The sequence below is a fragment of the Scyliorhinus canicula genome, chromosome 2, assembly GCF_902713615.1.
Source record: "Scyliorhinus canicula chromosome 2, sScyCan1.1, whole genome shotgun sequence".
Lineage (NCBI taxonomy): Eukaryota > Metazoa > Chordata > Chondrichthyes > Carcharhiniformes > Scyliorhinidae > Scyliorhinus > Scyliorhinus canicula.
In genome coordinates, this window is record NC_052147.1 from 56568372 (window position 1) to 56594391 (window position 26020).

The 26020-nt window shown below is 46.8% G+C and overlaps 1 protein-coding gene across 1 annotated transcript in view; it reads right to left on the reverse strand.

Annotated features, from left to right (window-relative positions):
* The window catches only part of txndc16 (thioredoxin domain containing 16), a 183183-nt gene that overhangs the window by 148407 nt on the left and 8756 nt on the right, over positions 1 to 26020 (reverse strand). The window contains exon 5 of the mRNA XM_038778837.1: positions 11388 to 11462. Within this exon, the coding sequence (XP_038634765.1) occupies positions 11388 to 11462 (75 nt within the window). The remainder of the gene's footprint in view (positions 1 to 11387; positions 11463 to 26020) is intronic.

The window sequence follows — 26020 nt, forward strand, 5'->3', positions numbered from 1 at the left end:
TCAGGTGGTACCACGGATATTATAATTGTTCTCAGCACACAGAAATCAAAAAAAGGGAAACATAGCAAGAGTATGTGTAGTCTTGATTACTACACAGCATTCCGACTAGAAATCTTGATTGCATGCTTCAGAGCAATAAGTTCAACTACAATATTCCCACATAGACTTCCAGTGGTGACAGGTAAGAGAAGGTCGCACATAAGGTGGCTCCCGCCATAGTCTTCTTTTTTTGGACTTTTTAAACCTGGTTCCCGGCAATTTTGGTCATCAAAACCGGCCCACCGTTTGGGATAAGGAATTTGTCAGTGAAAATATGTTGAAATCTATGAAGAAGGTTGGTGGTAAGAAGATTACAGGGGGTAATCCTTCGACGAAGCCAGAAAGCCCTCAAAGCTCAGCAGGAGGGAAGGATGTGGACCCGACCTTGGGTGTGGCCACCCATATTGCAATGGAAACGTTGACTGAGGCGATGGCACAGGAGTTGAAAAACAGTTTGCGAAGCATATTGAGCAGCAGGGCAGGGTGATGATGGAAACCCTTAAGTGGCCAATGAAGGAGGCACTTGGCCCAATTCGGGAGAAGATTGAAAACACTTTGGGACGGCGAAGGAATGTGGAGAGGTGCTGAAGGGTGTGCAGGCGGCCTTGTCGCAGCATAGTGATCGAATCACCTCGTTGGAAGCAGAGTTGCTGCTGGTGGAGGAGGGGAACAAGACAAGTAGGTGGAGGCCGCACGTTGGACGGCTCCTGCAAGAGCTTTTGCTTTTTTGGTCCTTTTCGCCCAGATTTTGTGGATAATCCTATATGAGTGATTTTTTTGAAAAATTGCGGCAACCAAAGGATTCCAAAATCCCAGAAAAAGAATCCAGGAAGAAAGGGTGCGAGCGATTGTTTGTCAGCGAGCTTGGTGGGGATGGCAGAGAGAGGAAAGATGGCGGGAGCCAGCTCGCTGGGGCGGAACCCATAACAGTGGATAAGCTGGCCGAAGCGATGGTGGGGCAGTTTGAGCAATTGTCTTCCAAGCACTTAGACAAGCATCGAAAAGAGATGATGGCCTCGCTCAAGGAATGGGTGGATGAGACCCGTGCCCCGGTAAAGGAGGCTTTGGAAAAGACATCACCAGAGGTGCAGGTGCAAGGAGAGGTGCTGAAGGGGATGGAGGAGGCATTGTCACAGCATGGCAATCAGCTCACCTCGGTGGGTGAAGGGCTGCGGAGGGTGGTGCAGAGTAACAAAGGGCTGAGAGCCAAAGTGGAAGACCTGGAGAAAAGGTGTCGAAAGCAGAATCTGAGGATTGTGGGGCTGGCTGAGGTGCTGGAGGGCCGGACGCCGACGGACTACTTTGCAGAGATATTCACCAAGTTGTTGGCAGAGGAGAAGGACCACTCCCTTCAAGAGCTCGACAGGGCTCACCACTCGATCCGGCCGTGGGTGAAGTTGAATTGAGAGGCGAGATGGGAAGGTGGTGGTATTTGTATATAACAGGATCTCATGGCAGAGTTGGCAAGAAATCGGGCAGCCTTTTGTCAGGTTGTATAAAAGCAACATGAGATTTGGGGTGAACTACACAGTAAAGCTGAGGGTCCCATACAGCTCCAGGACTACTACCTTGGAGGAAGTGGAGGTGTTCATGAAGGCTGAAGGACAGGGACAGAATTGAGATTGGACTTTGTTTGGTTTTGTCTTTTTTCCTTCTTCCAGGTTGTGTTTGGGAGGGGATAGTTTTGGGAACTTCAGGGTAATTTGTTAAGATTTATTCCTTTTTAGTTTAAGGGATTATTGTGTGAGGGGTTTAGGTGGCCTGTGTGTGGTTGGTTTTCTTTTTGATATTGGGTGGGGGTTCTGACAGGGGCCACCTCGTTAACAAACGCAAGTTGGCTGGTGAATAGGAGCGGGGTGTAGGGAGAGGGCGAAATCATTGGGAGCCTTTGTGGACAGGTTTCGATGGACCTGGGAGGTGTGAATGGTGGGGGGGGAATGGGGACGATACTGGAAGAAATGATTTTGAGAGGAAGTGGCTGGGGGGCTTCTGGAAAGACATGGGGGCGAGAGGGGTAGGTGGCTGACGGATAGGCTTCCCGGCAGGAGATTTACGGCACGCCGCTCCTAGCCCCCTTTGGGGGGGGGGGGGGGGCGGGAGGAGCGGCCTCCAACGCCTTTGTGAAACTTGGCCGAGTTCACGACGGCCTTCCAGATGCCGCGCGAGAGCGGAGAATCGCGCCCAGAATTCTCTGCCCGATGATCGTTGTATATCTTCAATCCGGGATCTTCCGTGGAAGATATAATGGCACTGCTTAGGAGATTTGGGGCTTTTTCAAACTACAAGTTAAAATTGGAAAAAAGTGTTTTGTGGTGTCTTCTCCAGGGGTGGGTGCAGGTTTGGGGGGTTGCAATTTCGGATGGCGACGACCTATTTTAGGTGCTTGGGAGTGCAGGTGGCTCAGGATTGGACCCAGCTCCTTAAGTTGAATTTTACGAACCTGGTGGGCAGGGTCAAGGCGGATTTATTGAGATGGGACAGCCTTCCACTGTCGTTGGCAAGCCGGGTGCAGGCGGTTAAGATGAATATTTTGCCACAGTTTTTATTTTTGTTTCAGTGTCTACCGGTCTTTTTGCCGAAAACGCTTTTATGGAGGTGGAACGGTTGATTTCATTGTTTGTGTGGACAGGTAAGTTGGCAAAGATCACGAGGACAGTGCTTCAGAGAGGGCGACAGTCAGGGGACCTGGCCCTTCGAAACCTGATGTATTATTATTGGGCATCGAATGTGGAATAGGTGCGGAGCTGGAGCAGGGAGCCAGAAGCTTTGTGGGGGAGGATGGAGGCAGGCTTTTGTAAGGGGTCGGGGCGTACCTGATGAAGTCGAGGATGAGCCGGTTGTTTGAAGGCATGGAGGATACTTGTGTGGGATTGTGGGAGGGGCCTGACCAATCACGCGCATATGTTCTAGTCATGCCCTATGTTGGAGAAATTTTGGAGCTCATTCTTCAGCATCACGTTGGCGGTCTTGCATGTGGATTTGGAGCCCAGTCCGTTAGGGACCATATTTGGGGGTGCTGGACTTGCCGGAGCAAGGGCAGATATTTTAGCCTTCACCTCGCTGATCGCTCGCAAGCGAGTCCTATTGGGATGGAGGGCAGTTCTCCATCATGTGCCTCCATGTGGCTGGAGGAGGAGTTTTTGTATCTGGAATAGATGAAATTTGCATTGAGGGAGGGGGTGGCAATGAGGCGTTCCACAACAGATGGGGTTTATTTGTCCTACATTTCAAGGAGCTGGTTACCGTCAGCTGTTAAGGGGGAAGGGGATGGCAAAGTGCGGTGTTTGATTGAGGTTGCTGGAGGGGAAGGGGTGGGGGTCTGTGTTGGATTTTCTTTGCTATGCTGCGTGTTTAAAATGTTAAAATGTCAAAACCTTGAATAAAAAAAGTTTTTGAAAAAAGACAATGCGGGCAAAGGTGGATGACTTGGAGAACAGGTCGAGGAGACAGAACCTCAGAATCATGGGTTACCGGAAGGGGTGGAGGGCCCGAAGTCAACTGAATACTTTTCTCAGATATTGGTCAAGCAGGGGGAGGGGGGGGGCAACTGCTCCCTCCAGAGTTGGATCAGGCTCACCGAATACTCCGGCGGAAGCCATGGGCAAATGAGTTGCCGCAAGAGGTGATTATTGAATTCCACAGCTTCCAGGAGGAGCAGATTCTACAATGGGCCAAACTGAATCGGGACTAGAGGTGTGTCTTGGGTAGGGTGCTCTTTCCAACGGCCATGCAGACTCGATGGGCTGAATGGCCTCCTTCTGCACTGTGAGATCTATGAGATAGAGTCGGGCCTTGTTCCTGTGCCGCAGGGAGTCAAACTGAAACTCCTTGGGACTCTGAAAATCATTCCACTGGGATAGGATCCAATCACCACCTTGTTACTGGACAGAGAACAGATTTGTGGGCCATTCATTGGCCACCAGCCAGTCAATCAAACCAAGTCCCACCCATCTCTTTCTCTGGTGCCGACAAGTCTGCCATTCCTGTTCAAACTGTCATGATATGCAGACATGTGCATAATGAGATACAGACAGGCAGCTAATGAACACAGAGAACAGGACATAACCAATCAGCAGGCAGAACACTTAGGGGCGGTTTCCCACTATAAAAGGCACGAGGCACTCACACTTCGCTGGGGGCATCTATAGAGTGAGTCAGGGTGTTATACATCACATGACACCTCCAGCACGAGGTTAAGAGCTAGTCTGGTTCAGTCAGACAGAGTAATCACACTTAGGTTAGCAGAGAGCCGAACTCACAGAGAACTGAGCTAACTGTTCAATAAATCAGATTGAACTAACTTCAAGGTCTGAGTATCTTCCAGTTAAAGCTGCATCCAGTTGCAGCTTGTGTTATCTCAGTGTACTTAACACGACATAAACCAGTAGGGTCTAGCCACGTGTTCTCTCCTGTAACTCCTGAATTCTGCTGCTTGACTTTAAGATACATGTCCATGGATCAAAAACAATAATAATGGCAAAATAAATGGAAATAAGGGAATAAACAGGAAGGACTCTTACAACAGTCATACTTAAAGAATGCTCCAAACGGCATGCTGCCAGGAGTCATTGTTCCCCACAGATTTACAATCCAGAAAAGGCCTACATATAGGAGAGATGAGTAATTCTAGTTGTGAGGAATCATCTTATATTTTCTATTAAGATCTGCATCTTACAGTAAAGTCTTTTAAATCAATATTCCCAGTCTCATCACAACTTTCTTAAATAGAGAATTCAATCGCTCGTGTGTTCAGTGCAAGTAAAAATGCTTTTGACCAACTTTTACACATACTATATATCGGGAGTCAAATGCTGAATAAATATGTATAAAATGTATACGGTCAAATAATGGGGGGAGGAAAGCATCAGAGGACAAAACCTTAAAAGAAAAAAGAAAATGTTTGACAGTGGGTGCAAGACCTATTCAATGGTGACCAGTTGTGAAAAAGGATCATCAAAAGCATTTACGGTTGGAAGGATTTATGGCGGTACGGTGGCGCAGTGGTTCGCACTGCTGCTGGCGCCACTGAGGATCCAGGTTCGATTCCGTCCCCGGGTCACTGTCTGTGTGGAGTTTGCACATTCTCCCCCGTGTCTGCGTGGATCTCACCCCCACACCACAAAGATGTGCAGCTTAGGTGGACTGGCCACACTAAATTCCCCCTTAATTGGAAAAATATTAACTGGGTACTCTTAAATTTAAAATTAAAAAAAGGTTGGGAGGATTTGGCTTGCTCATCTAAGTAACCTTTAAACTTTATCGTTTTCAGCAAATTATGAGTGTTAGAACCAAGCACAAGGGAAAAAAATTGCTTCCACTGCTTACTGCGATTTAATGGAATAGTTCAGCTTTTCAACATCCTGATTGTCTAACTTCCTCTTGTGCGTCGATTACTTGCCATGAGGAGGACTTCCAGGATTGCTTGCCATGAGGAGGACTTCATGGAGCGAGTGGTCGCACATTTGGCAGCTCCCGCTCATGGTGCTTTTTTTGTGGCCTTTACATCGGTTTGTTGCAGGAATTGTATAGAGGAAAGGTGCAGAAGAACAGAAGAAATTGACCCCTAGTTTATGGAACTGCAGTCCAGAAGTAATCAGAAAAGAACAAACCAGCTGCTGGTGTTGAGTGAGGAGCGGACAACACGTGTGGAAATGGCGGACGAACAGGGTCGGACCCCGTCAGTTCAGTGGTCGATGGACCAGTTGGTGAGCCCGGGTGGTAGACTCGATCAAGGCAGTGGTTGACCACGTGGAGACGAGACTGGCAGCCCAGGGACAGGTGATCCAGAAGTTGGAGGAGCAGGCGGAACAGTCCACCTCGATGGCAGCAGAGATTGGGATGCTGCTTGACCTGCAGAAGAGACTGCTGGAGAAAGTGGAGGACCTGGAAAATCGTTCTCGGAGGTAGAACATTTGGATCGTGGGTCTGCCGGAGGGAATCGAAGGATCGGATGCTGGTGCCTATGTGGGGAAGATGTTGGAAAAGCTGCTTGGAGAAGGTGCATTTGATCGGCCGTTGGAGTTGGATTGGGCCACAGGGCACTGATGCTCAAGCCTCAGGTGGGTGAGCCATCGAGGGCGATGGTGGTACGATTACATCAGTTCCTGGACAAGGAACGTATTATGAGGTGGGCCAGGCAGACGAGGCAAGGAACTTGGAAAGATGTCGAGATCCGGGTGTATCGGGGCCTTGAGGCAGAGCTTGCAAAGAGGAGGGCGAGCGTTAATAAGGTCAAGTCAGCCCTGTACAAGAAGGGCATAAAGTTTGGTCTACTGTACCCGGCTCACCTATGTGTGACCTATGGGGGCCTGGGAGTTGCACTTTCGCTCGACGGAGGAAGCAGCGGACTTTATGAAAGAGAATAGACTGGCAGGAGAAGGAGGAGGAGTTCTGAACTATGTTCCGTAAATACTTTGGGTTTGCGTTGTTCGGATTTACTTGTTTCTTTATATTTTTTCGGTCCTGTTTGGGGTTAGGCTGATATATAGTTGTTTGTTAAGGGAGGAAGGGGTCGGTCTTTGGGTTCGGACCTTGGGAGTGATGGTTTTTTTGTTTTTACTTCTTGCCTTTGTTTTAATTGTTTCAATATTTGCACTAAGAGCGGGGTGGAGGGGAACCAGTTTGGGGGGGGGGGGGGGGGGGGGGGGAAGAGAATATGCGAGGCGCCATGGGCGGGGACTGCCAGGCTAGCTGGGGGGGTGGGGGGGGGGGCGCGAGTACACTGCTGACGGGCAGGGGACTTTCAAGGTGGAGGAGGAGGAGGATTGATGATGGGGAGGTGCGGGACATAGGCCGAAGACTGGCCTGCAGAGGTTATGGTTGATCAGCGGGGGGGTTGCCCCCAACCAGGCTGGTTATGTGAAACATTTGGGGACTGAATGGGCCAGTCAAAAGGGCCCGTGTGTTCACGCACTTGAGGCAGCTGAAGGCGGACATGGCTATGTTACAGGACACACATCTGAAGGTGGGGGACCAGGTTAGGTTAAGGAACGGATGGGTTGGGCAGGTGTTCCATTCGGATTTGACTTTAAAACGAGGGGAGTGGCAATCCTGGTCAATAGGCGGGTGGCATTCGAGGTGGCGAATATTGAGGCGGACCCGGAGAGTAGATATATTATGGTTAGTGGGTAATTGGAGGGAATGGCAGTGGTATTGGTAAATACATATGCCCCAAACTGGGATGACGTTGAGTTTGTTGGACAGGTGCTGGGGAAGATCCTGGACCTGGACTCGGATCGATTGATTGGGGAGATTTCAACATAGTCCTGGATCCCAGGCTGGATCGTTCGAGTGCCAGGTTTGGGAAGGTATCAGCTATGGCAAAGGAGCTGTGAGGGTTTGTGGAGCGCATGGGGGGGGGGGGGGGTTTTGGGAGGCTAAGGAGTTTTCATTCTATTCCCACGTGCACAAGGTGTCTTCCCAGATAGACTTCTTTGTGTTAAACAAAACGCTGCTGGCTGAGGTGGTAGATGTTGAATATTCAGCAATTGTGGTGTCAGACCACGCCCCACACTGGGTAGACCTGCAAGTCAAAAAAGGAAAGGCCCAGGGCTCACAGTGGAGGTTAGATGTGGGGCCGTGAATGGAGGAGAATGTGTGCGAGCGGACGAGGAAGGCCATTCGGGGATATATAAAGATCAATGACACAGGTGAGGTTTCGGGTGGGGTGGGGTGGGAGGCACCAAAGGCGGTTATTGGGAGGGAACTCATCTCAATTCAGGCCCATAATAAGAAGGCTGAGCGAGTGGAGTTAGACAGGCTGGTAGGCAAAATTTTACAGATGGACAGGAGATATGCGGAGTCCCCGGATGACAGGCTTCTGAAGGAGCGTCAGAGACTGCAGCTGGAATTTGGGCTCCTGTCCATATGCAAGGACAGCTGAGGAGGGTAAAGGGGCGGTCTATGAATATGGGGAAAAAGCCAGCAGGATGCTGACGCATTAGCTGAGGAAACAGGAGGCGCCGAGAGAGATTGGAAAAGTAAGAGATACGGGGGGGGGGGGGGGGGGGGGGGGGGGGTGGCGTGGTGTTTGGAGGAGTGTATAAGGCAATTCCGGGGGGGGGGGGGGGGGGGGCAATGCAATCGGGTAAGGCCCGGTTGAGTTTTATTTAAAAAATTACGGGCTATTGGGGCCGCTCCTGATAAAGGCTTTTAATGAGTCCAAGGAGCTGGGAGTGCTCCCCCCAACGTCATCGCAGGATCAATTTCCCTTATTTTGAAGCGGGATAAGGATCCGGAGAGTTGTGGGTCGTATAGGCCAATGTCTCTGTTGAATGTGGATGCGAAATTGCTGGCAAAGATCTTGACCATGTGCATGTGTTCCGGGGGTTATAGGGGAGAATCAGAGGATCAGAAGGGACGACACCTGACGTCCAACATTAGGCAGCTCCTAAATATAATAATGATGCCTGCGGAGGGGCCGATGTTAAGGTGGTGGTGGCCATGGATGCAGAAAAGGCCTTTGATCGGGTGGAGTGGAAGTACCTGTGAGATGTCTTGAGGAGGTTTGGGTTCGGGCCAGGATTTGTGGAGGGTTTATGGAGCGCATGAGGGGAGAGGAGTCCATCATCCGGGGACTCCGCATACCTCCTATCCATCTGTAAAATTTTGCCTACCGGCCTGTCTAACTCCACTCACTTAACCTTCTTCTTATGGGCCTGAATTGAGATGAGTTCCCCCCAATAACCGCCTTCAGTGCCTCCCACACCACCTCAGCCGAAACCTCACCTGTGACATTGTTCTTTATATATCTCCGAATGGCCTACAGCAGGCACCGGTGGTGAATGTAAGGACCAACCGGGTTCGATCAGAGTATTTTAGTCTGCGCAGACAGACAAGGCAGGGGTGTCCACTCTCCCCACTACTGTTTGCCCTGGCCATAGAGCCTTTGGCAATGGCGCTGAGGGCATCAAACATTTGGTTAGGAGGGGGTGGAACATAGGGTCTCACTCTACGTGGATGATTCACTCCTTTATATAACAGACCCATTTGGGGGGGGGGGGAATCACTGGAATTATGGGAATACTGGAGGAATTTGGCCAGTTCTCAGGTTACAAACTGAATATGGGCAAGAGTGGGGATTTGCGATCCAGGCAAGGGGGCAGGAGAGGAGACTGAGGGAGATGCCATTCAAAGTGGTGAGAAGGAGTTTTAGGTGCCTGGAGATTCAGGTGGCAAGGGGCTGGGGTCAGCTTCATAAACTAAATTTGGGCAGGGTGATTGAGCAGAAAGGGGACTTCGGTAGGTGGGACGTACTCCCACTGACATTGGCGGGGAGGGTACAGACTGTGAAGATGACAGTCCTCCCGAGATTGCTGTTTGTGTTTCAGTGTCTCCCAATCTTCATCCCCAAGGAAGATGAATGCGGGGATCTCAGGTGCTATATGGGCCGGCAAAGCCCAGAGGGTAAAGGAGGTCCTTCTTGAGCTGTTCTTGCCAGCTCGTTACTCCACATGTCCAGTGGTGGTGGCAGCCCTGAGAGTGTGGGGGCAATGGAGCAACAGAGACTGGAGGGTGCGTCGGTATGGTCACCGATCTGTGATAATCACACGTTTGCTCCGGGGGACTGGACTGGGGCTTTAGGAGGTGGAAGCGGGCAGGGATTGAGAGATTTGGGGTTCTCTTCATTGAGGAGAGTTTTCCGAGCCTGGACGAGCTAGAGGAGGTGATTGAGTTACCGGGTGAGAACGGTTTCGGTACCTGCAGGTACGGGATTTTGGCCGGAGGCAAGTTCCAAGCTTCCCTCGCCTCCAAGGGGACTACAGGATAAGGTGATGTCAAAAACAAGGGTTGGGGAGGGGAGGATCTCGGAAATATATAAGGAACTGATGGAGTGGGTAGGGGTCCCAATCGGGGAGGTGAAGAAATGAAATGAAAATTGCTTATTGTCACAAATAGGCTTCAAATGAAGTTACTGTGACAAGCCCCTAGTCGCCACATTCCGGCGCCTGTTCGGGGAGGCTGGTACAGGAATTGAACCCACGCTGCTGGCCTGCCTTGGTCTGCTTTCAAAGCCAACTCTTTAACCCTGTGTAACCAGCCCCTGCAAGAAGTGGGAGGAAGAGTTGGGAGGGAAGTTGGAAGTCAGGCTATGGGAGAAGGCCCTGAGGAGAGTCAATGCATCCTCGTTGGGTGCAAGGCTTAGCCTGATCCAGTTCAAAGTGGCCCACATGACTCATATGACTGTGGCCCGGATGAACACGTTTTTTTGAGGAGCTGCAGGAGGTGCAGGGGAAGACTAGCGAATCATGTACATATGTTTTGGGCGTGTCCGAAGCTAAGGGGATTTTGGCAGGGATTCGCAGCTGTCATGTCAGAGGTCCTGGAAGGGAGGGTGACTCCGAGTCCACAGGGGCCAATATTTAGAGTGTAGGAAGATCCGGGAGCCCAGGGGGGGAAAAGGCTGATGTCTTGGCCTTCGCCTCCCTGGTGGCCCGGAAACAGATATTGCTGGGATGGAGGGACTCAGAGCCTCCAAAGTCGGGGGTGTGGGTCAGTGACATGGCAGATATTCTCAGGCTAGAGAAGATTAAGTTCGCCTTAAGGGGCTCAATACAGAGGTTCACTCGGAGGTGGCAGCCGTTCATCGACTTCTTTGAGGAAAACTGACCGTCAGCAGAAGTGCAGGGGGTGAATAGGGAGGCATGAAAGTGGAGAATAAGGGCAGGGAATCTAATATGGGTAGTTAGGAGTTAGGGCGGGGAAGTTGGGCATGTTACTGTGGAGTCTTTGCATGTGTTGGACAGTTCGGTTATTTAGAATGTTAATATGTTAAATGTTAAAATTATAAATGCCTCAATAAAATGAAAAATGAAAATGAAATAAAAATTGCTTATTGTCACGAGTAGGCTTCAATGAAGTTACTGTGAAAAGCCCCTAGTTGCCACATTCCGGCGCCTGTCCGAGGAGGCTGTTATGGGAATCTAACCATGCTGCTGGCTTTCCTTGGTCTGCTTTCAAAGCCAGCGATTTAGCCCAGTGTGCTAAAACAATAACAATATGCAAGTCTAGATTCTGACCTTTCATTTGATATACAGCAGCTATACGAAAAGTACCAAAAGGAAACATGAAATACCATGATTCAATACAAGACAGTGAATCCAATTCCCTGACTCACAGCAATCAATGGCAGCTCACTTCGATTAAGTTTTTATATTTCCAAATTAATAAACAAAAGTAGCCTTGCATGTTGACATCTGAGGAGTCTTAAACTTTCAGAGCACACAACTTATTGCACCAACTTCGACTGAAAGTTAGGAACCTTATTTACATTTATGTGGCTATTTGCTCCTGTCAATTTCACTTTTATTGCATTAACTGAGTTTATAACGCAACAATAAGATACTTACAATAATACATTTGATACAATTGCATCCACATCAAATAATGTATCAATTGCAAAACTCCGAAGCATCATATTACCCCTATTAAAGAGAAAAGAAACAAACATGATTAAGTTTTAGTTAGCAATTTTCATTACACATGATAAGTTACATATTTCACAGTTTTTATATTTGGCACTACATGAAACGTCAGAGTTAATTGTGACAGAGAACAGAACAACTACAAGTCGGCCATTTTAGCAAATGGAGCCACATTCAACCTTAGGTCTTGTTAACTGTTGCTGCATATTTTTCCACAGTCACAGTTAGGTTTGTTTCCATTATTGGTTATTATGCATAATAAGGAACAAAGAGAAAATGTGAAGTGTATGCAGAAATGTGGGCAAGCAATTTTGGGAAAAATAGGTTTCTTTTGGGTCTGCTGGATGTTTGACATGCGTGAAAACTCACCACTACAATTCAGAGTCTCTAAACCACGATACTGAGAAGTACACAAGAGTAGAGGCCCCATTTACCCAACATGGGGTGCATACTCTTGGAAGACCACACAACCCCTTGTATTAAATGCTGTAGAACTTGCACAAAAGTCAAGGTTTAGGGATTTTTGTGTGTTTGTGTAAGGGTACTGCTGGTACTTAACCAGTTAAAACTACAGTTTGAGAGCACTGGAAATCATTTATCTCCTAAGACTACACAACTTTTAATTATCTGAGGATAGTGGGATGAATACCAGCAACCAGTGTCAGATCTAACCCTATGAATCTCATCAATGAGCCAGGGCCACCTATACAATCATCACAGGACATTCCAATGAATGTTCCCTAAGCTTTTGTTTAGTTGAATCTGACGATCTTAAATTGGCTTTGAGTGCAATTCTTAGCACAATGAGGTGTTGTCCAATTGCTGAGTAACACCTAACCACATATTGTGCGAAGAATTACACCGAAAACCAATTTGAGACGATCAGTTGGGCTCCCCAGGGCAATGCCTTAACCAATCAGAGACGACTTTCTTTGACTTTGAACAAAGCTGGGTAGTTAACTATTCCATACTAAATTCTCCAAGGCAATGCCTCCACCAATCAGCATCCACTTGCCAATCAATCGTTACTCTCTTCTCACACAGGATAAATTGTTGTTCTTCTGTTATAGTTCGGTCATTTCTTGTGAGCTAACCAGATGGGTGCATGACGAAAGCTTCGACAACATTGGTGGAATTTTCCCATATCTTGTCCAGTGTCAGGCTCTGACTGAAACCCGGCACGTAGTTCTCCAGCTGCGCAGCCGAGTGTTTAGTCCAGATTTTGAGACTCTCTGAAATGAATTCAGGGGCATGGTTTACACATTCACTGCGGTGGGGCAGGGGCCTGATAGAGCCAGCAAGACCGGCTGCAAAGAGATCTGGGTGCCCTTTAAAAACAGCACCCCAATCAGCACAGAAAATAAACCCCTCACCATCAGCGATGGGGCTCTCAGTAAGGCATTCGTGAACAGGATCAAGCGGAAGTAGGAGGAGGAACTGGGGACAGAGATATGATGGGGTCTTGTGGTGTGAGGAAATATGGCGAGTGAACTCAACCTCCTCCTGCACGAGAATGAGTTTGATACATTTTAAGGTGGGCACAGGGCCCATATGACTTGGGCTTGGACGACTGGGTTTTTTTCCGGGGGTAGCAGACTGGTTTGAGAACTATGGGAGGGGGTGGCTAATCACGTTCATATGTTCTGTGAATTTGAGAGGCGGTGTTCGAGTCCCTATCGATGATTGTAGGGGTTAAGATGAAGCTGGACCCTGTGGTGGTGATCTTTGGGGTGTCATAAATCAAATTTGCCTTAAGGGGGTGAGAAAGAAGGCTTTGAGGTACGGTGGAGGATGTTCATGGCTATATTTGAGGAGCTGTTTGTCATGGTGGGATTAAAAGGGAAAAAATGTATAAACTATATATGCTGATTGGATATTAAGCTGGAGTTATTTTGTTAAACGTGTTTGAAATAAAGTATCCTTTTAAAAAAAAAGCATTGGGCTCTCACCCACCCACCAAAAACATCAGCATGAGGGCTCTCACCCCTGCCCCCCCCCCCCCCCCCAAGCATCTGGAGCTCGCCACCCACCAAACATAACGCAAACCCCCTCCATCCACCAAAAGGAGCTTCCCGGGGGGCCTGTTTGGCACTATCCCAGCACAGGTTAGCACTGCCAGATCCAATCTAACAGTGCCAACCTGTGCCAGGGGGCGCTGCCCGGACAGGCCTATCTCCCCCAGGGGCTATACTTTCCTTTGCGTCCCCAGGGACAATCCCTCGACGGATTCACGTTTTTGAAAACCTGTTGTTAACCTCACCAACGTGACATCATGTCAGCAAGGTATGAATATTCAATGAAGGGGGAAATCATGTGGTGGGAGAGTTTGGTAAGTGTATTAAAATGTATTATGTAATTAAATGACGTTCCCACCCCTTCTGGCGTCAAGCTGATTACGTCACTGGCGATGGATATGGAAAAACCGGAAAATGCAATTCCGCCGACAAGAATCCCGTTTGCCAATTCTGGTGGGATATAGCCCACGTCGCCGTTCTAGCTGACTCGAGCTAAAAATTGCCCCCAGTCTCTGTTTTCAGCAATCTTCGTAAACAGTTTATTGCGCACACAATCACTACTATGAAATGGCTACGTTGTCACCAACTTCCTGATTACAGCATAGACATATATCCAATAAAACTGATGCTGTGGTACAACATATAAAGCACAATTCAATGGGACGAAATCAGAGTCCCATGTCCGGCACGTTGAGCGGGGTGGTTCTTGGCACCGCAAGACTTTATTGGGTATTTTTGCCCTCGGTGGGAAATGCCCCATTAAGGAGGTTCTTACATAATTTCCTGCACTAACAAGCTCAGTTCGCCAGTGTAGGAACAGGACTCGCGCAGATCGGGATGCCACTGTGAAAGATCGCCCCGATTTTCGACACCCCCTCAGCATCTCCACCGCGGCCTCTGGGTGTCTCCTCCCCCCACTGCACCCAACGTACCTCTTACGGGGTCCTCAAGCCCCCCCTCACCCCACCTCCGAGGTGCAAACAACCCTGGTCCCAACACCTGGCATGGGAACCGGGCACCCAGGCACCGCCAGCATGGCGCACTGGCAGTGCCTCTGCCAATCTGGAAGTTCTAGGGTTCCACCCTGCCCAGTGCCCGACCATCCGGGAGTCTCTAATTGCCAGGGGGCCCCACCCAGCTACCATTACGCCTGGTCCATGTTTGTGTGAACCAGTGCTGAATGGCATCCTGGCAAGGTTTCCCAGGCGTGGCAGTTTGGTCCCGGGCGTCGAGAGAATACAGCACAGATATATTTAAATGAGCCTAATGGCTCACTTAAATATGCTAATCTGGATTTTGCCTAGCGAGGGTGAGATCCAGACCGTGCGTCTCATGAGATCCCATTGGATCTTGTGAGACGTTTTCAGCATTGCGAATCTCTCGAGAGACATTTTACGAGAGTCAACAGCTCCGTTGCATCACCAAGTCGGGTGTGCGAGGCTAGTAAATCGCGGTCACAATCTCTCTGCAACCCATTGTGGTAAACAATGAACCATGGAAAATCACCATTTTGTTTCTAAGCCCCCCTCCCCCACCACCAAGCTGATGTTTTCTCATGCCTCTGTTTACAGAACTATAAGGTGCATCCATCTTCAAAGCTCAGAAAAACACGTGGATCATCTTCATCATGCATGTCACTTTGATGTCTTATGTATCTAAATTGAGCACCCCTTCCCATTATCAACTGCTTAATCCATGTTCTCATGCGAGCTGTCTTGAAAAAGATGTGCTGTTGTAAGATTAACTCTCCCTTGAGGGTGCTGAGTGACTATTAGGTAAGGGCTTTCCTTTTCACTTGTTTTCACAAATGCACTTCACGATCATCAATGGTCTTGCACATGAACTTAAGGGTTATGAATTAAACTATTTTTACTGTCTCTTAACCAACTCATATTTAACCTGCATCAGGCCTTTGCAGTGACAGAAGAAAGATGAAAACGACCAGTTCTCAATGGGATCCTGATCCTGAACTATATTCATCAACCAGAACCTGATTTGAGACCAATGACTTTTCCACTTTCAAATCAACATCTTTGACATCCCTCTTTAATCATGGCACTGGGGATGTGACAGCTGACCTCACCCATTAACCTGTTCAGGTTGGTGAATTAAGAATAACAGTTTGAGCCTAATCCCAACTCTCCCAGCAAGTGTCATGATCTCCAAATTATGCCTTGCAGTCTACAACAGGTAATCAATTACCCTTTTATGCTGGAGGTTGCGGGAACTGTCCATCATACACTACTGCGCACCTGACAAAATGGAAGACACAAAGCTATGAGTTTATATAATTCAGGATAAAATTAATGTCCAAATTCAAAATGCTGAATTTACATTATACCTGAAACTGTCTCAAAAATAATCATGCATATGAAATCTTGTATTTCAGAATCTTAACTTTGACAAGTGTAACCTGGGCACATTCTTTATTCACTAAAGTATCATAATGAGGCAGAGACATTCCAGAATTGGGAGATCCAGCTAAATTTACACTACTTCAAGCATCAATTCACCACACTGTCGTAACAATCTCTCCATACTAGACATTTAAACATCTTATTCAATTTTACCTTTCAGATAGACTGTAATTCACATTTTTCACATTCAAATCCTTTTGACATCTGGGCTGGAATTCTTCTGCTGTTGGGATTTTCTGTTCCCACGGGCAGCACATCCCCGCCTACGTGTTTTCCAGCAGCGTGGGCTGGCTTCAATGGGAAATCCTATTGACAAGCTGCGGGAGTAGAGAATCCTGCAGCCAGCGAATGGTACACACGGCTGGGAAACCAGAGAATCCAGCCCCTGATATATGTCAAATATACTTGTGATTCTCAAATAAATAACTCAGCACTGCCACAAAACTGCAAAAACGTGTATACCATCAGCTCAAAAACATGACTGAAATTAACTTGCCAGCAGTGACAATCAACAGCACTAGCTAGCCACTCTCAAAACTAAATTTAAAGGCCAGATTATGGCAATTACCCCAATTATTTTTTTTTAATATAAATGTAGCGTACCCAATTCATTTTTTTCCAATTAAGGGACAATTTAGCGTGGCCAATCCACCTAGCCTGCACATCTTTGGGTAGTGGGGACAAAACACACGCAAACACGGGGAGAATGTGCAAACTCCAAACGGACAGTGACCCAGAGCCGGGACCAAACTGGGACCGTGGTGCCATGAGGTAGCAATGCTAACCACTGTGCCACCATGCTCCCTAATTTCCATAATTAAGATGGCAATAAGGGGTTTCGCCCCCACAACCCAAAAATGTGCAGACTAGGTGGATTGGCCACGCTAAATTGCCCCTTAATTGGAAAAAAATAATTGGGTAATCTAAATTTATTTTTTAAAAAAAGAACAAAAAAAGATAGCAATAAGGAGGCCAAACTTGGCCTCCGCATCCTTGATCTAAAGAAAATAATATATTTTTCCAAGGGTAGAGGGGTCAATTACTAGGGGGCATAGGTTTAAGGTGCGAGGGGCAAGGTATAGAGTAGATGTATGAGGCAAGTTTTTTTTTATACAGAGGGTAGTGGGTGCCTGAAACTCGCTGCTGGAGGAGGTGGTGGAAGCAGGGACGATGGTGACATTTAAGGGGCATCTTGACAAATACATGAATAGGGTGGGAATAGAGGGATACGGTCCCAGGAAGTGTAGAAGATTGTAGTTTAGTCAGGCAGCATGGTCAGCACGGGCTTGGAGGGACGAAGAGCCTGTTCCTGTACTTTACTTTTCTTTGTTCTTTGTTCTATTTGGTAAAGGTTTATAGTCTGAGTCATTATATTGAGGTACCTGCTGGAAAGCAAGCTTGTTTGCACATTTTAGGAGTATGGAATCAAGCTCAAACAATCTGCTGCCATTCGTTAGGCTCACATATCAAGGAAGCCAACATGGAGAAAGTTCTAGTCGGTGGCTAGTGCCCATGGAACTACATCCCAGAGTTAGATAATCATTAGTCATTGAGTCATTAAGAGGCCGATGGAGGCCATTTGGCCTGTCAAGTTCATAGACTCATAGAGGTCTACAGCACACAAAAGGCCGTTTGAACCTTTTTATGTCTGCACAAGTCAAAACCAATCAGCTAACTATTCTAATCCCATTTTCCAGCACCTACCCCGTAGCCTTGTATATCTTGGCATCACAACTGCACATCTCATTACTTCTTAAATGTTCTGAGGTCTTTTCCTCCACCTTGCTTTCAGGCAGCGAGTTTCAGACTCTCTCAACCCTCTGGATGAGAAAGCATTTCCTCACACCAGTCACCTCAAAATCAATGCCCCCCAGTCATTGATCTCTTCACTAAGGTGAAAACTGTCTTCCTATCTACTCTACTATGCCCCTCTAGTTTACACATCTCAATCGTGTGTCCTCCTCAGTCTCTTCTGCTCCAAGGAAAACAACTCCAGTCTATCCAATCTCTCTTCAGAACTAAAACTCTCCAGACCAGACAAGATCCTGGTAAATATCCTCTGCACCTTTCCAGTGGTAACACATCCCTCCTGTACGATTAGATCCAGAAATGCACACAATACTCAAGCTGTGGCCTAATCAACTTTTTAATACAGTTCCAGCATAAGCTCTCGGCTCTTAAACTCTATGCCTCGGCTCATAAAGGCAAGTATACCATATGACTTCTTAACCTCTGTATCCACCTGCCGTGCTACCCCAGTGTACATACACACCAAGTTCTCTCTGATTCTAAGTGCTTGCAAGGGTCCTGCCTTCTGCCATTCATCATGTATTCCCTTACCTTGTTTGTCCTGCACAAGTGCATCACCTCACACCTATCTGAACTGAATTCATTTGCCACCGATCAGCCCATCTGACCAGCCTATTTACATCCTCCTGTAATCTAAGGCTATCATCCTCACCATTTACCACCCCACCAATTTTCATATGATCCGTGAACTTACTGATCAACCCTCCTTCATTCAAGTCTAAAGTTTAATTGATTCATATAAGCCACAAACAGCTAAGGTCCCAACACTGTGGGATCCCATCCCACTGGACACAGACTTCCAGTCAAAAAAAGACCCCTGAACTATTGGATTGGATTTGTTTATTGTCAGGTGTACTGCGGTACAGTGAAAAGTATTTTTCTGCGTGCAGCTCAAACAGATCATTTAGTACATGAAAAGAAAATACGTAACGGCAACACAAGGTACACAATGTTAAAGACACTGGCATTGGGTGAAACATACAGGAGCACGGTAAACTTTTGTATCTCCTGCCCGATGGAAGAAGTTGGAAGAGTGAGTAAGCTGGGTGGGAGGGGTCTTGGATAATGCTGCCCACTTTCCCAAGTCAGCAGGAGGTGTAGACAGTGGATGGGAGGCGGGTTTGTGTGATGGACTAGGCGGTGTTCATGACTCTCTGACGTTTCTTGCGGTCTTGGGCCGAGCAGTTGCCATACTCGGCTGTGATGCAGCTAGATAGCATACTTTCTATGGTGCACCTGTAAAAGTTTGGTAAGAGTCTATGTGGACATGCCAAATTCCCTTAGTTTCTTGAGGAAGTATAGGCGCTGCTGTGCTTTCTTGGTCATGGCGTTGACGCGGGTGGACCAGGACAGATTTTTAGCGATGTGCACACTTTGCTTCCTGAAGTCAATGACCAGCTCTTTAGTTTTGCTGGCATTGAGGGAGGGATCGTTGCATTACACCACTCCACTAGGTTCTCTATCTCCCCCCTGTATTCTGACTCATCGTTGTTCGAGATCTGACCCACTATGGTCATGTCGTCAGCAAACTTGTAGATGGAGCTGGAGCCAAATTTTGCCACGCAGTCATGCTTGTATAGGGAGTATAGTAGTCACCCTCTGCTTCCTGCCACTCAGCCAATTTTGGATCCAGTTTGCCAAATTTCTATGGTTCCCATGGGCTCTTACCTTCACTATTAGTCTCCCATGTGAGACCTTATTAAAAGCCTTGCTGAATCCAAGTAGACCTTGTCAAATGCATTGCCCTCATCTACACACCCGTCAAACATTCCCTCCGCTTAACAAAACCATGCTGACTATTTTTGATGAATCCGTAGCTCTTCAAATGCAGATTCATTGTGTCTCAGAATTTCTTTCAATCGTTTCCCCACCACTGAGGTTAGACTGACTGGCCTGTAGTTTCCTGGTTTATCCCTTCCTCCCTTTTTGAATAATGGTACCGCATTGGCTATCCTTCAGTCCTCCGGCACCTCTCCTGTGGCCAAAAATTATTGCCACCACCCCTGCTATTTCTTCCCTTGCCTCACTCAACAGCCTGGGATACATTTCATCCAGCCCTGGAGATTTATCTACTTTTAAGCCTGTCAGACCACTCACAATCTCCACTCTGTCTATGTTAATTTTAATTTGATCCCAGTCCTTCTCAGAGTTCTATACCCACTTCATTCCCATCGCCAGTGAACACCTCTCTTCAGAACTAAAACTTTCCAGCCCAGACAAGATCCTGGTAAATATCCTCTTTGATTTTGATTTGATTTGATTTATTATTGTCACGTGTATTAGTATACAGTGAAAAGTATTGTTTCTTGCAAGCTGTACAAACAATGCATACCATACACTGACATACCATGGCATGACGGTGCATCTTACCATTTCACGTTTGCTGCACTACCAACAGGCAACATGGCTTTCAGGACAGATTGCATACATCGCTACCACAAGCATCGGAAAAAAAGACTCCAAATCAGACAACTAAGTGATGTGACCACTTCTTGGTTCCTTACGCACAGGGACACTGACGGCGTTTGCAAAGCAATGCCACCATCAACATCACTACCTCACCAACCAAACAAGAAAGACACTCGACCATAATAATTGATGAATTTTGGACTCATGCATATGATTTGGACTTATTGTTTAATGGTCAATGTTACAGTTATAGCAAGGTGTAGAGAAAAGATCAACTTAATACGTCCATTCAAAAGATCCATTCAAAAGTCTGATCGCAGTAGGGAAGAAGCTGTTCTTGAGTCGGTTGGTGCTTGACCTCAAACTTTGGTATCTTTTTCCTGACGGAAGGAGGTGGAAGAGAGTATGTCCGAGGTGCGTGGGGTCCTTAATTATGCTGGCTGCCTTTCTGAGGCAGCAGGAATTATAGATAGAGCCTTTCCAGTGGTAACATATCCTTCTGACACAAAGTATTAATTTAGTGGACACCAACACAAAGTATTAATTTAGAATTCTACGTACCTTTGCCGGCTCCACACACAAATTGCCACTGTGGTCCTTAATGGGCCCTACTCTTTCCCTAGTTATCCTTTTACCTTTAATGCAAACGCCAGTTCTCTTTGGAGCAATCCAGTCAGTCCTTGATTCTGGTCCCGGATTCCGATGCAAGGTCACAGACCTGAAACGTTGACGTTATTTTTTTTTCTTCACAGATGCTGCTGAGTATTTCCAACATTCTCTGTTTTTATAATAGTCAGTCCCTTTCGCCCATTCTATCCCCCTAGCCCTGGAGGTTTATTCCCCTCAAGTGGCCATCCAACCTCTTTTTGAATTGTGATAGTTTTGGCTAAGACAATGCCAGTCTATGAAAAAAGGTTCTTCTTCACATCCCTCCTGTATCTCTGGCCTAACCTTTCAATTTGTCAGCCCCAGTCCTTGTACCATCAGCGAATGGGAACAGCTTTTCAATGTCTACCTTATAGAACCATAGAACTTACAGTGCAAGAGGCCATTCGGCCCATCAAGTCTGTACCAGCGCTTGGAAAGAGCACCCTACTTAAGCACACAACTCCACCCCATCCCTGTAACCCGAACTAACCTTTTGGACACTAAGGGGCAATTTATCTAAACCTCCACCAAATTTCCCTCCATCTCCTTTGCATCAAGCTTCTCTGACCTAACCCCGTGGTTAAAATCGGTCTCCTTGCAACAATTCTGGAAAATCTCCTCTGCGCCCTCTCGAGCAGCCTCACATCCTTTCTAAATTGCAGTCACCAGAACTGGATACAATATTCTAGCTGTGGCCTAACCGGAGATGTGCAGAGGTTCAGATGAACTTCCCTCTTTTACACTTAATAACTTTATTTATGCAACCCAAGATGTCACATGTTTCACAACAACTCTCTCCATTTGTCCCAACACTTCCAAGGATCTATGTGTTTTGTTATGCTCTTGACGTAGCACAAGCTGCTTCCTTGACGTGCACTCTAACAAAGGAAGATTCAGACTTGGAGATAGCTTTAACACATTTATTAAACTGTTAACAATTCTCCTACTTGGATTCGACTCTCCTGTTAATCCTGCTGTAGCTAATCAAACTGACGAACCAGTCTGCTACAATCCACGTGGTGGGTGCAATGTGTTCCAAATCAACCCTGTGTACTCACTGAGTGTCTCCACTAGAAAGAGAAAGATCATGTGTGCTGTTTCCTTATATATGGGTTGGTATAATGCCCCCCTGTGGTAGTGTCACCTCTGTGTGTATCGTGAATGCCCATTGGTTGTGTCCTATCTTACTGTCCTATTGGTTGACTGTCTATGTGTCATGATGTTTCTACTGCTCCCTCTAGTTTCTAACTAGTCTGTGTGTATTTACATTAACCACTTGTGTATTTACAGTGATGCATATCACCACATCCCCCTTTTTTTTGTGTTACATATTTTCTGTATAGTGTGAAAGGAAATTGAACAAAAACAGATAGATAAGTGATGCTATGTACAAGTTATGATGACTGTGATGACTATACAATAGTATACAAGACCAAATAATAGTTGCAATGACTTTGAGGACAAGACAATACAAAATAAAATTATGAGTCCAATAATTCATGAATTTATATGGTCTGGTATGGAAGTATCAATGGTGACGTTATCATTCCACTGTGAATGCCATCAGTGTCCTGGTGTTTGGTCATCAGGAGGTGTTCAAGTGTTCAAATCATTTCATTGGCTGATTTGGAGTCTGTTCCTTTTTTTTATGCTTATGGTAGCAATTCTTGATGGCATCTGTCCTGAAAGCTGGGTTGCCTGTTGGTAGTGTAGCAAACGTGAATTGGTAAGATGCATCGTCCTGCCATGGTATGTCACTGTACTGAGCTGAGCAGTAACAGTGTCCCTTATAGGCAGAGTTGTACCATGTCGTACCAGTCGTTGTTCCATTGTTGATGTTGTTGTCGCGCTTGTTGTTGATGTTGTTGCCTTTGGTACGCTTCTTGTTATTGTCTGTGATGTTGATGTTGTGTTGGTTGGTTTTGTTGTCATGTTTGCTGCGCTCAAGGGCCACACTCTGTGGATAATACAAGTCCTTCACACAGTTACTCGAGTCAGCGTCCTTTGTGGCATCTGCTGTTTCCTTGAGCGTGCCGTCACTGAGTTCGCGGCGCTCCCCATCTGGAATCATGTCCGGCTTACTGGAATCAGCTTTGACTTGTCGATGCTCCCCGTCTAGAGTCTGGTCTGTTTCACCCGAGTCAGTTTTGGCTTGTCGATGCTCCCCGTCTGGAGTCATTTCAGGTTTAGTTGCATCTTCTGAGGTTTCTCGATGCTCCACGTCCGGAGTCAAATCGTTCAGGAATGCATTTTCTTGTTGAGAGGCTCAAGCGAATGAGGTTTGAAGTAACCTGGTGTCACCGGAGTCACCAGTCGTCTCACTGTGATTGTCGAGTGCCTCTGTACATTCTAGCTGAGGTCTGTCACGTTGCACGTCTTGTATGGGAAGTGGGATGCCATCGTCACTTGTCTCACATACAGTGGGTAGAGCCTCAGTATCTTCTTGTCGTTCACTTGAGCTGGGTAGACTATCAGAGTCTTCTTCTGGTGGCTCAAATAATCTGGGTGGACTGTCATAGTCTTTTTGCTGTTCACTGGAGCGTGGTAGACTGTCATAGTCTGTTTGCTGTACACTTGAGCGTGGCAGACGTGCATCGTCTGCTGCTGGTTGCTCAGAGGAGGTTGCTAGACTCTCATGAAAATGAAAAATGAAAATTGCTTATTGTCACAAGGCTTCAAATGAAGTTACTGTGAAAAGCCCCTAGTCGCCACATTCCAGCGCCTGTTCGGGGAGGCGATAAGAGAATCGAACCGTGCTGCTGGCCTGCCTTGGTCTGCTTTCAAAGCCAGCGATTTAGCCCGGTGCTAAACAGCCCCTGCATGGTCTTGTTCATGCAAGGACTGGGCTCTGGAGTCTTGCATTCCTTCCATCGTGGAGTCTGTCCACGAGCTCGCTGTGGAGGCTTGTGTCACTCCCTCTGTGCAGTCTTGCAGCGTTCCCGGTGTGGAATTGTGCATTGGTCTCGCTGTGGAGACTTTCATCGCTTTGTGTGTGGAGTCGGGGACCCTTCGTGGTGCGTGGCCCACTCTCTGTGTGGCAGCAGGCCGCTCTCTGTGGGCTTGTACTGCTCTCTGTCACTTGACGTCAGGCCGCAGCATAATCCTGCACTCACGAGTCGGGATGTCATATATGCTGGGCTGAGGATTCGCCAATCCGAAGAACTCGTCGTCGGGGTCTTCAATGTACAACACCTCTAGTTGCGGTTCGGATTTGGTACTGGGGTAGCCACCTCCCAAGGTGAAATCTTCATCTGGTTACTTTCAGCACTGGTTGAATTTCAGGCATTGTGCTGTCATTCCAGGTGAAAGAATCGGGTTTTACGGCTTTAAAACCTTTTTCGTGTTTTGGGACATTTCCCCTTTAAGTGGGCGTGGTGCGGGGCCTCTGATGTCACAAAGCGTGTGACATAGAGCACAGGAAGCGATTGCGCATATCTCTGTTCCTTTACTTAGGGCCTTTCTCGCAATTGCGCATATCTCTGTTCCTTTACTTAGGGCCTTTCTCGCAATTGCGCATGTGCGGCTTCTTTTCCAAGATGGCCACCAATCAAAACTGCAGATTTCTTCAATGGAAAGCCTACCTTCGCCTCGTGGTTAGTTTTGACACCTCTTTTACCTTTTCTTCTTGTATGTTCCTCGCAGAATTCTTGGAATTTGTCCAGGACTGCCTGGGAGTTGCTCTTGTTTTGCCCCTATGAGTATTTGAAGGTCTGGAAGATTTCAGCTGCTCTTGGACCCGTGATTGTAAATAGAAGCTTTATTTTCTCTGCATCCGCCACACCATCTAGGTCGGACGCTACCAGGTAGATCTCAAATCTCTGCCTGAACGCACGCCAGTTTTCACTGAGATTGCCTTGGTACCTGAGCTGCTGTGGAAACGGAATGTCGAACATCATCTTGCCTGGATGCCGTTGCTGGTTGTCACTGTTTGCTGAGTTGTAACTATATGAATTTAAACAGTTCACTCCTTGGTACCATGTTTTGTTATGATCTTGACGTACCATAAGCTGCTTCCTTGATGTGCACTCTGACAAAGGAAGGTTCAGACATGGAGATAGCTTTAACACATATATTAAACTGTTAACAATTCTCCTACTTGGATTCGACTCTCCTGTTAGTCCTGCTATAGCTACTCAGACTGACGAACCAGTCTGCTACAATCCACGTGGTGGGTGCGATGTGTTCCAAATCAACCCTGTGTACTCATTGAGTGTCTCCACTGGAAAGCGAAAGATCATGTGTGCTGTGTCCTTATATATGGGTTGGTGTAATGTCCCCCTGTGGTAGTGTCACCTCTGTGTGCATCGTGAATGCCCATTGGTCGTGTCCTATCTTACTGACCTATTGGTTGACTGTCTATGTGTCATGGTGTTTCTGGTGCTCCCTCTAGTGTCTATCTAATCTACGTTTATTTACATTAACCCCTTGTGCATTTACAGTGATGCATATCACCACTATGCACATGAACTTTCAGATTCTTCTGACTCTGCACATTGTTTAGAACTATGCCATTAAGTTTATAAAAACCCTCCCTGTTCCCTCTCCAAATGGATCACCTCACACTTATCGGCATTAAATTCCATCAGGCACTGTTTGCCCGTTCTGCTATGATGTCTTGTCTATGTCTTGTTGTAGTTGATTAGTATCATCCTCACTGTTTGCCACACCTCCAAGTTTGGTATCATTGACAAATTTTGAAATAATACTCGGTATTTCAATATACAAATCGTTTAACTATATCAAAAAGACAATGATCCTCGGGGAACACCACTGTCTATCAATCTCCAGGCTGAAAAATAATCAAGTACACAACTCGCTGTTTTCTATCCTTCAACTAGTAATGTGAAGACATCATGGCCAAGCTATCAAAAGCTGTAGCCTAATGCTGCAGCTAAGACTGGACAGAGCTCTACTTAATGTGTTAGTCTTGCATGCATCATCAATTGGAATGTGTTTGAGTTGTGTTGAGAATTAATTGCACAACACTTTGGGCCTTGTATGGTGGCAACAACATCTTCTGCCCCGCAAAGTTGCCACAGTGTACTCAGCCAGTTATTTGGCATCTCACTGCTTTATAACAGTCCCACCATGGATCTTTAAATTATAGAAAAAATATACACCGAATTCAAAATTGCTCCATATAGAAGTCAAAATAACCCAAGATTTTACATGAATCACATTAGAAATTATGTGTAGGCAGCAAAAATCATATGGCAACAATTTTGTGATCCAAATTAACCGTTTCTTCCCACAATCCAAA